The 17227-nt window shown below is 41.3% G+C and overlaps 1 protein-coding gene across 3 annotated transcripts in view; it reads right to left on the bottom strand.

Moving 5' to 3' along the window:
* Window positions 1-17227, bottom strand: part of MAP4K5 (mitogen-activated protein kinase kinase kinase kinase 5) — a 152155-nt gene that overhangs the window by 35649 nt on the left and 99279 nt on the right. For 2 of the 3 annotated variants that reach the window (XM_067463137.1, XM_067463138.1), the window contains exons 15-18: window positions 16349-16407; window positions 15510-15577; window positions 5021-5065; window positions 2719-2761 (exon numbers count right to left, since the gene is read on the bottom strand). In XM_067463137.1, the coding sequence (XP_067319238.1) occupies window positions 2719-2761; window positions 5021-5065; window positions 15510-15577; window positions 16349-16407 (215 nt within the window). The remainder of the gene's footprint in view (window positions 1-2718; window positions 2762-5020; window positions 5066-15509; window positions 15578-16348; window positions 16408-17227) is intronic. The other variant, XM_067463139.1, reaches the window with a different exon arrangement.

Here is a 17227-nt window from a genome sequence, read left to right as displayed (position 1 = left end):
ATGTCCTGAAGCTGAAGACTGAAGCCATTCGGAGTGCCAAGGAAACTGCTTGTTTATGGCAAGATAAGGACATTCTACTGATAACTAAGTAGATAGACTGTGTTATTTTGCTATGTGTTGTATATCATCATGTAAAGAAGAAGACATGAGCCAACAATGTGATGTGGCAGCAAAAAAAGCCAATGGGATTTTGGCCTGCATCAATAGGAGCCTAGTGTCCAGATCTAGGGAAGTCATGCTCCCCATGCTCTATTCTGCTTTGGTTAGACCACACCTGGAATATTGTGTCCAATTCTGGGCACCACAATTCAAGAGAGATATTGACAAGCTGGAATGTGTCCAGAGGAGGGCGACTAATATGATCAAGGGTCTGGAGAACAAGCCCTATGAAGAACGGCTTAAGGAGCTGGGCATGTTTAGCCTGAAGAAGAGAGGGCTGTGAGGAGATATGATAGCCATGTATAAATATGTGAGAGGAAGCCACAGGGAGGAGGGAACAAGCTTGTTTTCTGCTTCCCTGGAGACTAGGACGCGAAACAATGGCTTCAAACTACAAGAAAGGAGATTCCACCTGAACATTAGGAAGAACTTCCTGACTGTGAGAGCCGTTCAGCAGTGGAACTCTCTGCCCCGGAGTGTGGTGGAGGCTCCCTCTTTGGAAGCTTTTAAACAGAGGCTGGATGGCCATCTGTCAGGGGTGATTTGAATGCAATATTCCTGCTTCTTGGCAAAATGAGGTTGGACTGAATGGCCCATGAGGTCTCTTCCAACTCTTTGATTCTATGATTCTATGACTCACCGGATATATTGTTTGATGTACATTGGTGAGAACAACTCTTCTGTTTTGCTTTGTGTTATTGATCTACAGTGAACAGAACTATATTTTTGTTTCTACTTAAAACAACAGACTCATGTGTGTTTTTGGAGTTTTTATCACACTGAGAGTAAAAGGGGCTGAGACATTCTGCAGGCTACTAACGCTACTCTGACATGATGTGTCATTCATGACTCAGGAGATGTTGTTGTTGTTGTTGTTATTATTATTATTATTATATAAAAGGTTATGGAGATTTCCATTTTTCAAAATAAATAAATATAATAATAAGACTCAAAGCAGCTTAACAGAAAAACATTAACACACAATTTAAAAGAAACAAATATGCAAACATTAAAACAGAATTAAATATAAACAGTTTAAAACATTTCACAATTGAAAACCATTAAAACATATTCAAATTTAAAGGTTAAGTTAAAAGATATATGTATGTATGTGGCCTACAGCAGTATCAAGCATTGGGATTGTTTTGGTGCAAATGATGGCTTTTCCCTCGCTTGATCTCTGGAAACAACAGCCGTGTTTGACTGGTGGAAACCATCTTAGCTTGTTGTATAATAATACAGACTGACTGTCATGGCAAGACGCATTTCATTTCAGAAAATAATGGGCCAAGATAAACTAACCTGGAAAGTAGAAATAAAAAAGTGCTTGATAATGCTGGCACGAAGAATATAATAATAATAATAATAATAATAATAATAATAATAATACTTTATTTGTGCCCCGCTACCATCTCCCCAAGGGACTCGGTGCGGCTTACATGAGGCCGAGCCCAAATACAACCATACAAGCAAAACAACAACAGTACAAGCAATTAAAATAAAAACATAGACAATAAAATATACAACATCATCAATAAGACAACACGCAATTAAAAACAGTGGGAAGGCCAAATGTAAAGTTCAAATGGAAATTATGCTGGGACACGGATGAAAGGTGATAGTGGCGTTTGTGGAAGGGCATACGAGCAGACCTAAAAAATGTAAAGTGCTTTGGAGGACAAAGTGCTATGGGATCATTATTCCGGGAGGCACACTGGAACAAGCACGTCTTCAAGCTCCTCCTGAAGACTGCCAGAGTTGGGGTCTGTCTGATGTCTTTAGGGAGAGTTCCAGAGTCGAGGGGCTACCACCGAAAAGGCCCTCTCTCTCATTCCCACCAACCGCGCCTGCAATGCTGGTGGGATCGAGAGCAGGGCCTCCCCGGATGATCGAAGGGATCATGTGAGTTTGTATGCGATCACGCAGGTAGGTGGGTCCCAAACCATTCAGGGCTTTGTAGGTAAGAACCTGCACCTTGAATTGGGTCCAGTAAATGAATGGCAGCCAGTGGAGCTCCTTGAACAGGAGGGTTGACCACTCCCTGTAAGGCGCCCCAGTTAACAACCTGGCCGGCGCCTGTTGAATCATCTGAAATTTCCGGGCCATTTTCAAGGGCAGCCCCACGTAGAGTGCATTGTAGTAATCCAGTCTAGAGGTGACTAAGGCATGGACCACTTTGGCCAGATCCGCCTTCCCGAGAAGAAAAACAATGCAGATGTAACACTGATTTGGACATGGACAAAACTTGGGACTTTCAAAAAAAAATTCTCAGTTGGGACATTCTCAGTAAATCTCAAATTTAGTATGAGAGTTCTTTGTGCTATTTTTTGGAAAATGACAGTGACACTTGTCAAACATTTCTGTGGGTTTGTTTGTAACCTATTCTGCATCTGATGAAAAGAGTTGCAGTCCATCCAAGTTTGTGTTGAATAAACCTTTGTTTAAACACACTCTTCTTCAACAGGCACCTGGTCTCTTCAGGTGGGGAGCCAAAGGTGTCCCAAGAAGCCATGGCTTTGCATCTTTCTAGCTCACCTTTCAGGTGTTGGTCTCACTCACCTTTGGAGGTAGCGGAGGAGGTCCTGCCCGCTTCAGCGTTGATCTAAGAGGAAGAGAGAAACCCAGTGAAAAATCCTTCATTCCAAATTAATGATGCACATACACAAGCAGAGTTATTTTTCACAAAGAGTGAAAAGAAGCAGGTTAGTTGGCTGGAACAAGTTGTGAGTTTGGATGATCCCAACACCTTTGCTCCAAAAGAAGCAAAACAAAGAACTGCACCAACAAGAGATTGCTGAAAATTATCACAACGTGTAAGAAGGGCTTTTACTTTTTTTTTATCACCGTCTGGCCCTTAGATTTATTATTATTACTAGCTGTCCCCTGCCACGCGTTGCTGTGGCTCAGTCTGTGTATATGTGTTGTGTGTGTATATATATATGTGTGTATATGTGTGTGTATATATGTGGTTTTGCACATGCGTTGTAATGCACTTTTTGTTTTTTGGCTTTTGAAGTCTCTTCTGCTGTGTTTTTCTGTGTTTTTCTGAGTGATGGTCACTTGTTGGCCTGATAAGTGTATTGTGTCCAAATTTGGGATTTCCCGTTTCTTTTCTTTCCTAGTCTTATCTTATATCCTATAGGCTAGAGCCTATATAGCAGGCATGGGCAAACTTCAGCCCTCCATGTGTTTTGGACTTCAACTCATCCAGTGGTTTTTGAGTTATGTTAATCCCATAAACGAGCATTGCATTTTTATTTATATAGAATATTATTATTATTATTATTATTATTTATTTTTATTTATTTATTATTTGCTTTATTTGTATACCGCATATTTCAGCCTAGACAGGCGACTTTATTATTATTATTAGTTGTTGTTTATTTGTTCCGACTCTTCGCGACCTCATGGACCAGCCCATGCCAGAGCTCCCTGTTGGCCGTCACCACCCCCAGCTCCTTCAGAGTCAAGCCACCCACCCATATTGCCCTTTGTCTCCCCCTCTTCCTTTATTATTATTATTATTATTATTATTATTATTATTATTATTATTATCATCACTATGCAGAGGGAATATTTTCAAAGCATGGATTGAATCGATAGATGCAAAATGCATGGATTTGTAAGTACCTTTTTTTTTTTTTTAAAAAAAAGGAAAGACATATACAACTGTCCAATTATTGGGTTGTTGTAGGTTTTTTCAGGCTATATGGCCATGGTCTAGAGGCATTCTCTTCTGACGTTTCGCCTGCATCTATGGCAAGCATCCTCAGAGGTAGGGAGGTCTGTTGGAAGTAGGAAAATGGGTTTTATATATCTGTGGAATAACCAGGGTGGGACAAAGAACTCTTGTCTACTGGAGTTAGGTGTGAATGTTTCAACTGACCACCTTGATTAGCATATAATGGCCTGACAGTGCCTACAGCAAACTTTTGTTGAGAGGTGATTAGATGTCCTTGTTTGTTTCCTCTCTGTTGTTGTGCTGTTGTAATTTTAGAGTTTTTTAATACTGGTAGCCAGATTGTGTTCATTTTCATGGTTTCCTCCTTTCTGTTGACATTGTCCACATGCTTCTCGTGGTTTTCTATGGCTTCTTTGCGTAGCCTGACATGGTAGTTGTGAGAGTGGTCCAGCATTTCTGTGTTCTCAAATAAAATGCTGTGTCAAGGTTGGTTCATCAATATATTATATTACATTACATTATATTATATTACATTCATCTAATCACCTCTCACCAAAAGTTTGCTCTAGGCACTGTCAAGCCATTATATGCTAATCAAGGTGGTTGTTTAAACATTCACACCTAGCTCCAGCAGACAAGAGTCCTTTGTCCCACCCTGATCATTCCACAGATATATAAACCCTTTTCCCTAGTTCCAACAGACCTCACTACCTCTGAGGATGCCTGCCATAGATGCAGGCGAAACGTCAGGAGAGAATGCTTCTAGACCATGACCATATAGCCCGAAAAAACCTACAACAACCCAGTGATTCTGGGCATGAAAGCCTTCGACAATACATTTTCCAATTATTCTAATCCAGAGTTTGAAAATATTACTATTTGGGAATGACAATATCCAGAAAGCATCCGACGGCATGGCCAATGCTGACTAGGGGAATTAGGGAGATGCACAGGAACTTTTGCAAGATGTTTGTGTTATTTCAAAACTGTGGGCCCGCATGCAAGGAAAGCAAACCAGTTGCAATGCCTGAAAAAGAACCACAAGATCCCTTGGGCTTGGCAAGCAATCATTGTAAAAAAAAAAAGAAGAAGAAAGTAAATGTGTTTGTTAGAGAGTGAAAAAGGAAGGAAGGAAAGAAAGAAGGAAAAAAGGAAGGAAGGAAGTCAAATGTCACTCACTCCTCTGCATCTTCGTGGGCATCCCCAAACTTGGTTAGAGGTCCCCTAAATAAAATGTTCATACAATTACAAAGGAATAAGCATTATTTTACCCCGTTCCAAAAAATAAAAATAAAAACCCCTCCAAACACACCAGGATAAAAAGTTTTGCTCTGCAAGATCAACCAAAATCCCTTTCATGCCACACAATTGTAACATTAAGACTCCACTTTAACTGTGTCCTATGAAATTCTGGGATTTCTAGTTTGCTGAGGCACCTAGAATCATAGACTCAAAGAGTTGGAAGAGACCTCCTGGGCCATCCAGTCCAACCCCATTCTGCCAAGAAGCAGGAATATTGCATTCAAATCACCCCTGACAGATGGCCATCCAGCCTCTGTTTAAAAGCTTCCAAAGAAGGAGCCTCCACCACACTCCGGGGCAGAGAGTTCCACTGCTGAACAGCTCTCACAGTCAGGAAGTTCTTCCTCATGTTCAGATGGAAGTGGAAAATTATTATTATTATTATTATTATTATTATTATTTACATAAAAGCACAGTATGTCACAGCAAACGAGATATATATGCTGGATTTCGTATCACAAAATCATTATTATCTATTACTATTACATATTTCTTTACTAAATGAGCATCAAATGACTCACAACACTAAAAACAATACAAATTACAATTTGAAACTTGCAATGTATAAAAGCATTAAAATAGAGTTAAACATATAACAGTTAAAATTAAATCGTTAAAATCACATAAAGCAGATAAAAAAGGCACTACACGTTGTGGAGTCACAGTGGAAGGTCTAGGTTCCTAGAGAGAATGTTTTAATCAAATCCGTGAATAGTCAACTCCACAAAACTGCAAATGTGGAGGGCAACTGTGTTCTAAAGTCCCCCATCCAGCACTCAAAACCATCATTTGACTTATCTGCCCAATATACCGGTAAGCAGAAAGCAGCAGCGATGCCTATTTTTATTCCTGCTGTTGTCATTCCGGCTGCAGGCTAAAACCTTTCTATTTGGGCATGCTTTTAAAGAATGCTGAGGAATGAGCCCGGGGAGGTTGCGGTGTGCCTTTGTGTGTGGTTTATTCGAAGTATGGCATCCCTATCACAGGGTTTCTTTGACATATTCGTTCTGAAGGGGGTTCCCTTTAATTTCCTAGTCATATCTTACATCCTATAGACCAGAGCCTAGATTTATTTATTTATTTATGACATTTATATGACGCCCTTTTCACCCCAAAGTGACTCAGAGCAGCTTACAAGATATATATACACACACACACAATATATTATATTATTAGCATAGCACAATATCAGTATTATACATTACTATATTGTACTATACAATTATATTGCAATATTATTAAGATTATATTATTTTTATTTAGTTATTATTTAAATAAGAATAATAATTAGTAGTATTATAATGTACTAGCCGTCCCCTGCCACGTGTTGCTGTGGCCCTCATGGGGATTCTGTGTGGGAGGTTTGGCCCAATTCTACCGTTGGTGGGGTTCAGAATGCTCTGTGATTGTAGGTGAACTATAAATCCCAGCAACTACAACTCCCAAATGTCAAGATTCTATTTTCCCCAAACTCCACCAGTGTTCACATTTGGGCATATTGAGTATTCGTGTAGAGTTTGGTCCAGATCCATCATTGTTTGAGTGATCTCTAGATGTAGGTGAACTACAACTCCAAAGCCAAAGGACACTGCCCACCAAACCCTTCCAGTATTTTCTGTTGGTCATGTGAGAACCAAGTTTGGCTCAATTCCATCGTTGGTGGGGTTCAGAATGTTCTTTGATTGTAGGTGAACTATAAATCCCAGCAACTACAACTCTCAAGTGACAAAATCATTTTTTTGAGTGAAGGACATACATTGGGTTGTTAGGTGTCTTGTGTCCAAATTTGGTGTCAATTCATCCAGTGGTTTTTGAGTTCTGTTAATCCCACAAACGAACATTACATTTTTATTTATATAGATTACATTATAATATTATAAATAATATTTTAAATATATGTATATACAATATATTATATTACATTATATACAATTATATACAATATATAGTATAGATAGCAGACATGGGCCAACTTGGGTCCTCCAGGTGTTTTGGACTCCAACTCCCACAATTCCTAACAACCTATTGGCTGTTAGGAATTGTGGGAGTTGGAGTCCAAAACACCTGGAGGGCCCAAGTTGGCCCATGCCTGCTCTAGAGCATCATGCTGCCATTAGCGGTCATGAGCGGATCCCTGTTAAGCAGCTGTGGCTATTAAAAGCCCCAGAGGCAGGCACTTCCTTCCCTGTCACAAGGGGTTTTTTTCCATTCAGGTGAACTGAGCAGGTAGGTCAGCAATCCCAGATTACTGGGGAGGGCAGAGGAGAGAAGCTCTTCAAGAGAGAGGCATTCACCCTTGAAAGAGCTTGCAAGCCTGCACTCCTTTAACATAATATGCTCCTTGTACCTAAACAAAATCCAAAGTGGGCTTTCACACTCTTCTGGTTTTAATTTTGAAGGGTTTGTGTGGCCCTAACAAGATTAGAGAGCCTTAGGCCCCATCTGCACTGCCACCATAATGCAGACTGAATTGGATTGCATAGTGATATAATAATGCTGTATTTATTCCAATCTAATGCTTACCTTTTTTTGGCTAAATTACCTTCTCAAAATTAGGGTGAGCATTAGATTTGCGTAATATGGTAATCTTAGTGCTGAGTCAAAGCAAAACGCAGAAGCTGCTTGAGCTCCTAATTGAAGGATCTTATTTTTAACTAGCTATCCCCTGCCACATGTTGCTGCGGCCCAGGCTGTGTATATGTGTTTTGTGTGTGTGTTTATGTGTATATGTGGTTTTGTGCATGCGTTGTAATGTATTTTTTTATTTTTTGGCTTTTTAAGTCTCTTCTGCTGTGTTTTTCAGTGTTTTTATGAGTGATGGTCACTTGTTGGCCTGAGAGGTGTATTGTGTCCAAATTTGGTGTCAATTCATCCAGTGGTTTTTGAGTTATGTTAATCCCACAAACGAACATTACATTTTTATTTATATAGACTAGCTGTACCCGCCTTGCGTTGCTGTGGACCACCTTCCCTCCCTCTTTCTCTCCTTCTTTCCCTCCTTCCTCCACTCCCTCTTCCCTCCCTTCCTCCCTCCCTTCCTTCATTCCCTTTTCTTCTTTCCTTCTCTCCTTCCTTCCTTCTCTACCTCTTTCCTTCCTTCCCCCTTTTCTTTTCCTTCCACTTTTTCTCCTTTCTTCTTTCTCTACCTCTTTCTTTCCTCCCTTTGCTTTTTGCTTCCATACTTCCTTCTCTCCTTCCTTCTTTCCTTCCTTCTTTCCTTCTGTCCTTTCTTCCTTCTCTACCTTTTTCCTTCCTTCCTTTGCTCTTTGCTTCCATGCTTCCTTCTCTTTTTCCTTCTTTCTTCCCCTCTTTCTTCCTCCCTCCCTCCCTCCCTCCCTTCTCTTCCCTTTTTTCTATATTGTGATTTAGCTTTTCATCATTTAGATTTTTGGGTTTTTAAGTCCTTTCCGCTATTCTTTTTTGGGGTGGGGTGGGAGTTATGAGTGATGGTCACTCGTTGGTCTGTTAGAGGTATAGTGTCCAAATTTTGTGTCGATTCAGCGATGGCAATGAGAGCAGAACCACGGGACAATTATGTAGTGCAAAAGAGACCGCTGTTGGAATTATGTTTTGTTGTCAAAGATGGGTTGTGATGAGAGTGTAGTGCTATTTCTTTTAGAAGCAAGAAGAGGGAGAGATGAAGAAAAGACTGGGAAAAAAGGGGGCAGAAAGGGGATTTAGAAGTAAAAGAACACAAAGCAAAAGGCACTGAGTTAGATCAATCAGTGATCTGAAACGACAGGTCCATACACTCATGGAATGATCCATTTTGGGGCTCCAGCTCCTTGTCTTCTGGGACAACGCTTCAGAGGGAACTCAGCATACAACTATGCATGGCCTCAGTTGTTTAGAGAGGCAGAGGGAGCAAGAGAGAGGGTGCAAAAGCCTTTTGTGCAGATCTCTCCAAGCGGAGGAATGCAGACGGAAAGCAAAGCTCCCTGGCTGCTGCATTGGCCCTTTTGCACAAAGCTGACCCCACGAAGGCCATAAATCAGCACAGTGTTATTCCTGGCCCGGTCCCAGCGCACAGAGAGCGGTCCCAAAGCCACAGCTCAAGCAAGGCTCTCCTTTCAGTTTGGCGGGTGACATTATCCAGGATCCCAGGCCTCCCAAACCCCAAGCATTTCCTGTTTATGATGCCGAGCAGGAAAGAGGCAGCAGATTCATTCATTCTCTTTCCCGACCTTTGGGACTCCTATAGATCTCTGCCTCATTTGTCGCAGCAGGCAGGTGAGTGATGTCTCCTCACCTGGCCTTTGGCCCTGCCCTATCTATCTTGAATGAAGCCGAGATAGAGAGGAGATTGCGGCCAAAGCCACAAGAGAAAGTCAAACACAATGCCCAAAGCCCACACTTCATGCACATGCCTCCCTTATTAACTACTGGATAATTGCAACAAACAATGGCAAGCTATTTAACCTCAGCAGAAGCAGGTCTTTATCTACAAAAACTGCACTGCATCTGAAGAAGGAAGTTTTATATCTGGTGGAAGCTATCGTGCATTTGAAGATGTTGATGTATACCCCCAAAAGCTGTATTAAATACTCTTTCTAAAGCTGTATTAAATCTGAAGAAGTGTGTCTGTATTCACTAAAGAGAATGTCAAAGCTGCACTATATCCAAAACATGCCGCATTATCATGGAGTATCTGCACCCTACACCACTGGAGAAATTACACTGTTTAGCTGGTATTGCACCACCTGACATCCGCAGAAAGTAGCAACTAATACTACTAGGACTGAGGCAGTGACATCTCTGGACCATCCCCTGTTCAGATATCAGCCAGCACTCCAATGACTTATATCAAGCTGTTGGGGTTCAGCCTGAGTTTGAACTTGAACCTGATTCTCTGTTTGTTCCTCCTGATGCTAATGAAAATATATTTACTGATGCTAATGGAAATGTACCTTTTGATGCCAATGCTCCTGAAATTAGTGAGGAAGAAACTGCTGTAGGTTTCGAAAATGCCAATGTTCCTGAAATTAGTGAGGAAGGAACTTCTGTAGATTTGGAAAATGGAAGTACCAGTGTTCATGAGAATGTTTCAGAGGGAAGCCATGACCTTTCCCTCCCTTCTGCACCTGTTAACTGTAATGACAACAGAAGGGGCCAAATTTGGGAAGACAGAAGTAAATCACTCAGTTTGCGTCGATCCTCCCAAATTCAAGAATTAAAAACATTGGCTTCAAAGAAGAAGGGCGGTTCACGGAACCAATTCTTGAGCTTTAATTGCCTTACGCCGGGCTGACTGTCTCAGTTCAGGCATCGTTTCAGAACTGATGAAGACCTTGGCAGTTCTCCCGGTTCCCTGGCCATAGTTTGGGAAGATTTCTAGGATATCAAGTACGGTTAGTGGATTGCTAACAGGTTCCAGCATTTCCCAGTGAGGCTTTTGGTTTTGCTTTGTCCATTTAAATTCATGTTTGCTGATTTTGCTGTGGCTTTTGACTTGCATTTTTCCTTTATTTTGTAACCATTTTTCTTCAATAAAAAAGGATTGTTTTTCACAGTCAAGTGTGGTGGATAGTTATCTTAGGGCCTCGTTCCCTGCTCTGGATTGCAACAGAAGCAATAGTTTTACAAGATCTACAGAGACACTTGCTGGAACACCTCAGCAAGCGAGAGTCCAAAAGTGGCAGGCTCAAACCCAGAACCTCAATCAGTGGCTGATACCAAATGAGAGACTCCCCCCCTGGGCACACAGAAAACTGGGTGACTTGGAAGACGCTGAACAGACTGCACTCTGGCACCATGAGATGCAGAGCCAACCTCAAGAAATGGGGCCACAAAGTGGAGTCCACGACATGCAAGTGTGGAGAAGAGCAAACCACTGACCACCTGCTGCAATGCAACCTGAGCCCTGCCACATGCACAAGGGAGGACCTTCTTAAAGCAACAGCAGAGGCACTCCAAGTGGCCAGCTATTGGTCAAAGGACATTTAATAAAATGGCAAATGTGCCACCCCCCCCCCCATTTAAAAATACAATACAATAAAACAAGAGAAGAAGAAGGGAGGAGAGGAGAAGAAAGGAAGAAAACAAGAAAACAAGAGGAAAGGGGGAAGGAAAAGAAGGAAAGGAAAAGAAAAGGAAGAAAGAAAACAAGAAAATAAGAGGAAAGGGGAAGGAAAAGAAGGAAAGGAAAAAGGAAGTGTAGGGAAGGAATAAAACAAGAGAAGGAGAAGAAGGGAGGGAAGGAAAAGAAAGAAAAAGAAGAAAACAAGAAAAGAATAGGAACGGAGGAAAGAAAAAGTAAAGGAGGAAAACAAGAAAATGAGAGGAAAGGAGAAGGAAAATAAGGAAAAGAAAAGAAAAGAAAAGGAAGAAAACAAGAAGGAGATGACGGGAAAGGAAGGAAAGCAAAAGAAAGGAAAGGAAGAAAAAAGAGAGGAGGAGGAGGAGGAGAAGAAGAAGGAGAAGAAGAAGGAGAAGGAGAAGGAGAAGGAGAAGAAGAAGGAGGAGGAGAGGAGAGGAGAGGAGAGGAAAGGGAAAAAAGGAAAGGAAAGGAAAAGAAAGGAAGAAAACAAGAAAAGAAGAGGAAAGGGGGAAGGAAAAGAAAAGGAAGAAAACAAGACAAGAAGGAGGGGGAAGGAGGAAGGGAATGGAAAGAAAGGAAAAGGAGGGAAGGAAACAAGAGAAGGAGAGGAAGGGAAAGGAAGGCAAGGAAAGCCCTGATACAATAAATAAATACTGTATGTAAAGAAGTAGATTTACATCCACTTCATGTGAAAGCTTCTGTGCATTTGAGGACATCAATGGAAACTGCCCAAAACTCCTCCTGAAGCTGTATTGCATCTGAAGAAATGGGTCTGTATCAATGTACGTGCATGCTAAAATAAAAGTACCGTATATACTTGAGTATAAGCCGACCCAAATATAAGGCGAGGCACCTAATTTTACCACAGAAAACTGGGAAACCATATTGACTCGAGTATAAGCCAAGGGTGAGAAATTAAGCTGCTACTGGTAAATTTCAAAATAAAAATAGATACCAATAAAATTACATTAATTGAGGCATCAGGAGGTGAAATGGTGTTAAATATTTACATAAAATTGTAATTTGAGATAAGACTGCCCAGCTCTGATTAAATCATTATTCTAACCTTCTTCAATGTAAATGTATTTACATATCCTTCCAACAATAATAAAGAGAGTAAAATAATAAATGTAATAATAATAATAATAAAGTAAAATAATGGAAATGCAATAATAACAGTAATAATAGAGTAAAATAATAAATGTAATAATAGATAAAATTATAAATGCAATAATAAAGTATAATAAATGTAATAATCATAATCATAATAGGGTAAAACACTGTAAATGTAATAATAATAAAGAAAGTAAAATAATACATGAAATAAAAAATACTAATAACAGAATAAAATAATAAATAACCTTGACTCGAGTATAAGCCGAGGGAAGCTTTTTCAGCCTAAAAAGGAGCTGAAAAACTAGGCTTATACTCGAGTATATACAGTAGTCTTCTTCCGTACCTTCCCTTTTTTATCTGCTTAGCCTCTCGAATCAGGCAAGTGCGGAGGCATTAAGGGTGACATGGTGGTACAAAGAACACTTTAGGAAAAATGCAAAGTTACTAGGTTCTTGTGGGTTTTTTCGGGCTATATGGCCATGTTCTAGAGGCATTTCTCCTGACGTCTCGCCTGCATCTATGGCAAGCATCCTCAGAGGTCCTACCTCTGAGGATGCTTGCCATAGATGCAGGCGAAACGTCAGGAGAAATGCCTCTAGAACATGGCCCTATAACTCGAAAAAACCCACAAGAACCTAGTGATTCCGGCCATGAAAGCCTTCGACAATAAAATGCGAAGTTGTTTTGCAAGGCCAAGGATGCTGGAGCGATGGCCTTATAAGGCAAAATGGTTTCTTTGCCGTGGGCTGCTTCCCTGCATCCAGCTAACTATTTTCTCCTCACATTCCAGCACAAGCAACTTGTGGTCCATACGGCTCTTCTCTGAATCCCATGGGATCTTGGGAATCCCGGCATGCAAATTATTAAAACACACACCGGCGCACACCCTTCTTTTCTGGGTCACGTCCCTCTTTCCTGGGCTACAAGACAAACTCTGGCCCACAACATCACAAATTCCATCTGTGGCTTTGCAGAGCCTGGGTATTCTGAGGAATTGAGACATTCCTTTCGCATGCAGGCATCCCTCAATACAGAGGTTCACAAAAACACACAACATGGACAAGGATTGCATCAGTGAGGAACCCATCTACCGGTTTCTATGAGGCAGGCGCTCCAGATCCCAAACCCTGCTGCATATTTAATGTTCAGTCAGGCTAGGCTATAATTCAAGAAACACAAGGATCCAAGTGAGGTAATCTGGGGTCTAACCCCACGGCTCTAACAAGGAATGCATTTTGGCTTCCGTAACCCCTGACCACATGAAAAGGCATGCCAAGCATCAGTCTCAAGAAATCAGACCAGCAGCAAAACTATGTCCATGTTTTGAGTGGTGTGCCTCCAAGTCATGTCCTACTGACGTCGACCTTAAGAAAAGTCTATCACAGGGTTTTCTTGGCAAGATTTATTTGGGGAAGAATTATTCTCATCTTCCTCTGAGGCTGAGAATTGGCCAAGATGGGTTCCCACAAGGTATGACTTTTGCCGAAGGTAGGCATGGGCAAACTTTGGCCCTCCTCCAGGTAAACTTAAACTCCCACAATTCCTAACTGCCTGCTTCTTTTTAAATAATAATTTTTATTGAAGTTTCCAATTAATTAACATAAAATAGACCCCAAAAAAGGAGAAGGGAAAGGGAAGGTGTAGGCTGAGATTTAAGGGAGGGGGTGGAGAAGGTGGGCGGGAGGGGAGGGGTAGGGTAAGTGGGCAAGGGGTTTTTTGTGAACTTCCAAAACCTCATCCTGAAGAGTAGTTAAAGTGTTTAACTTTATTTGTCGTGTCAGGGCAACCAGTCAATTATATTACATTTCTAACAGAACAAAGCAAACAGACAGAATACAAAATGTGTGAGTTTGGTAGTTGATTAAATGTCCTTTGACCAGTAGCTAGCCACTTCGAGTGCTTCTGGTGTTGCAGCAAGAAGGTCCTCCATTGTGCATGTGGCAGGGCTCAGGTTTTTGGGGGTCTTTTTGGAATTTTTCTTGTATGATTTTCTGAGTAGCTTTGTGTATTTCTTTTCAGTATCTCTTTGCTTTTTTACAATTCCACCATATCTGGAAGAAGCTGCCCTTTTCTGTTTTGCATTTCCAACATTTTATATCTGAATTTTTCTAACATTTCACTAATTTCTCCTGAGTGATGTACCACTGATAAAACATTTTATGCCAATTTCCTTTTAATTCATATGCGTATGTATATTTCAATTTGTATATTTCAATACGCATATGAATTAAAGTCCAAAACACCTGGAAGAAGGGTGAAGTTTGCCCAGGCCTGGCCTAAGACTTTAGTCCAGGTAATGTTTGTGGAGCTAGACATGCCCACCAGAACCCTAACAGGTGTGCCAAGCAAATGGCAAATGAGCAAAACAACAACAACAACAACAACAACAACAAAGTCACTGTTGGTGAGAACATACAGTTTTTCCACTCTTATCCTACTGCTCTCCTAAATGGAAGCTTTATGCCAACACTGACCATTGGAGTGAAATGCAGCCCCTACAAATATTGCTGGATGCCAGTTCCCAGTAGTTCTAACCAGCATAGCCAATGGTGAGGAATGCTGGGAGCTACAGTATTATTATTATTATTATTAACTTTATTTGTACCCCGCTAGCATCTCCCGAAGGACTCGATGCGGCTTACACGGGCCGAAGCCTCAAAACACAATACAAAAGAAAACATAACATAACAATAAACAAAGCAAATCAAACAATTAAGCAAAATAACCACAATGACAATACATCAAGACATCAAGACACTATTAAAACTGGTTCAGCCGGCGCAATGGGGTACAGGGTTAAAAGTGCTGAGATGGCAGGAGGAACGTAGGATTAAAAGTGCGGTGTGCAGCAACATTGGTTGTGCTAAAGTGCTTCTAGGACTTGGGATGGGGATTCCTAATCTGCAAAGGCACATCGGAACAGCCAAGTTTTTAGGTTCCTTCTGAAAACGGCTAGAGTAGGGGCCTGATGAAGCTCTTTTGGAAGGGCATTCCAAAGTCGGGAATGCCCTTCCAGAACAACCCAAAGGCCAGTACCAGAACAACCCAAAGGCCACACATCCCTCCTTCCAGAACAACCCAAAGGCCACCCATCCCTCCTTGTGGTCTTAGGCCTTCACAGTCAGACTTGGTCTCATGAAGTTATCCTGTACCTTTCCTCCAAAGTGGGAGGTTCCCTTGAAACACTCTTGATGGAGAGAAGCGCATACTTACTTGGCACAGCTGCTGCCATCCACAAAAGGACTCCAATGTGAGGCAAAGTGAGCACCACCAGCAACCACCTGCAAGAAGCAGAGAATATGCGCTGAGGAAGAAGCATGGAAATATCTCAAGAAGCGTGGAACGACCAAAAGTAACAGCTAATGCCACCTGGAAATGGCACTCAGAAATGTCTGGAATTGGTGTCAACCGTTCTGTTTGAGGTGCAGCAATTTCTAGATGAGACACATAAGCTAGACTCAGAAATCTGGAAACAATCAGGGTCAGCTAACACCTCCCAACAAAGGATTCCCTCAGGTAGAAAGCAGCCAGGCTTTGAAACTGCAAGGCTATTCAATGCTAATCAAGCTGGCCAATTGCAACATTCACACTTGCTTCAAACAGGCAAGAGTTCTTTCTCCCATTCCACAGATATATAAACCCCACTTGCCTAGTTTCCAGCAGACCCCTCAACCTCTGAGGATGCCTGCCATAGTTGTGGGTGAAACGTCAGGAGAGAATGCTTCTGGGATATGGCCAGGCAGCCCAGAAAACTCACAGCAACCCAATTATTATATTTATTTCTACCCCACTTTTCTCTCCAACAAGGAGACTCAAAGCGGCTGTGAAGGTCTGTTGTGAAGGAGAAGTTTGAAAAGTCTTAACTTTTCTTGCCTACTGAAAAATGCTAAACAGGTAACATCATAAATCACAACGCCCGAGGCTCTGCGGCCTGGCCTTGCCAAAAACTGGTTTGGCTACATTACTGAACAGAACTAGAGCAGATACAAGAAGGAAGCAAAGCTGCAGGTCTAAGTGGGAGGTGGGGGCAGGGGGCACGGACCAAACCCTACCATTTCATCCCGGGCTTCGGTCTCTTTCCTGAGCGGCGGCTCAAACTGCAACTTGTCAACTGGAAAACAAGGACACCTTTAAATATATTTAATGTCCTCCTGCAGTAAACTTTAACACATTCCCTTTAATACCACCCTGGAAGCACCAACAAGGTCAAACATTTATGTGTATTAATACATGCAATTCAGAGAAACAGTACATGTTTATGGATGCAAAACTTTTGTATTCTGAGCAAGTGTTGTCGGTGAAATCTGAGATTCTGAAGTGTTGCCTTGTCTCTTCTACTAAGGGAACTATTCTCAGGGGAGGGGTATCAAAAAGATATCCTTGAAATAATAATTTTGCAAAACCTTATTCTGAAACAGCATGCATTAAAGTTTGGAAAATCAGTAGGTGGAGCCATGAAAGAAGATTTAATTAAGACAACCAGAGCCGTTTGACAGGGGAATCTGCAAATCCCTGGGGCAATTTTCAACAAAAGAGCCTCATTATTCAGAGATGACTAACCAAGCAATAAGTTATTTTTCAATTATACTTTAACGGGATTGTTTTAATAACTGTAACTAGTTTAATTCAAAGTGTCCACTTTGTGTTGCTCTTTAAGTTGTGAGTCACTTTGGATTCCAATTTTAAAAGGGAACAGGATAAATAAATTTCGAAGGCACTGATCAATAGTTACATCAAATCCAAGAATGCGACATTTCATGGTTGGGATCCTGCTGGTTATTCCCCAGAATCCACTGTTGGAAGGTGGGTCAACACATGAAAATTCCATTGATTCAATACTTTAGAGCCTCATCACACTAGAGAAAAAAATCTACTTAAAATCAGGTTTCTGCCTCCTGCAGAATCATAGAATTCTAGAGTTGGAAGAGACC

Source organism: Anolis sagrei, chromosome 1 (genome assembly GCF_037176765.1).
Source record: "Anolis sagrei isolate rAnoSag1 chromosome 1, rAnoSag1.mat, whole genome shotgun sequence".
NCBI lineage: Eukaryota > Metazoa > Chordata > Lepidosauria > Squamata > Dactyloidae > Anolis > Anolis sagrei.
Note: the sequence above shows the minus strand (reverse complement) of the source record. Positions and strands in the feature narration are given on the sequence as shown.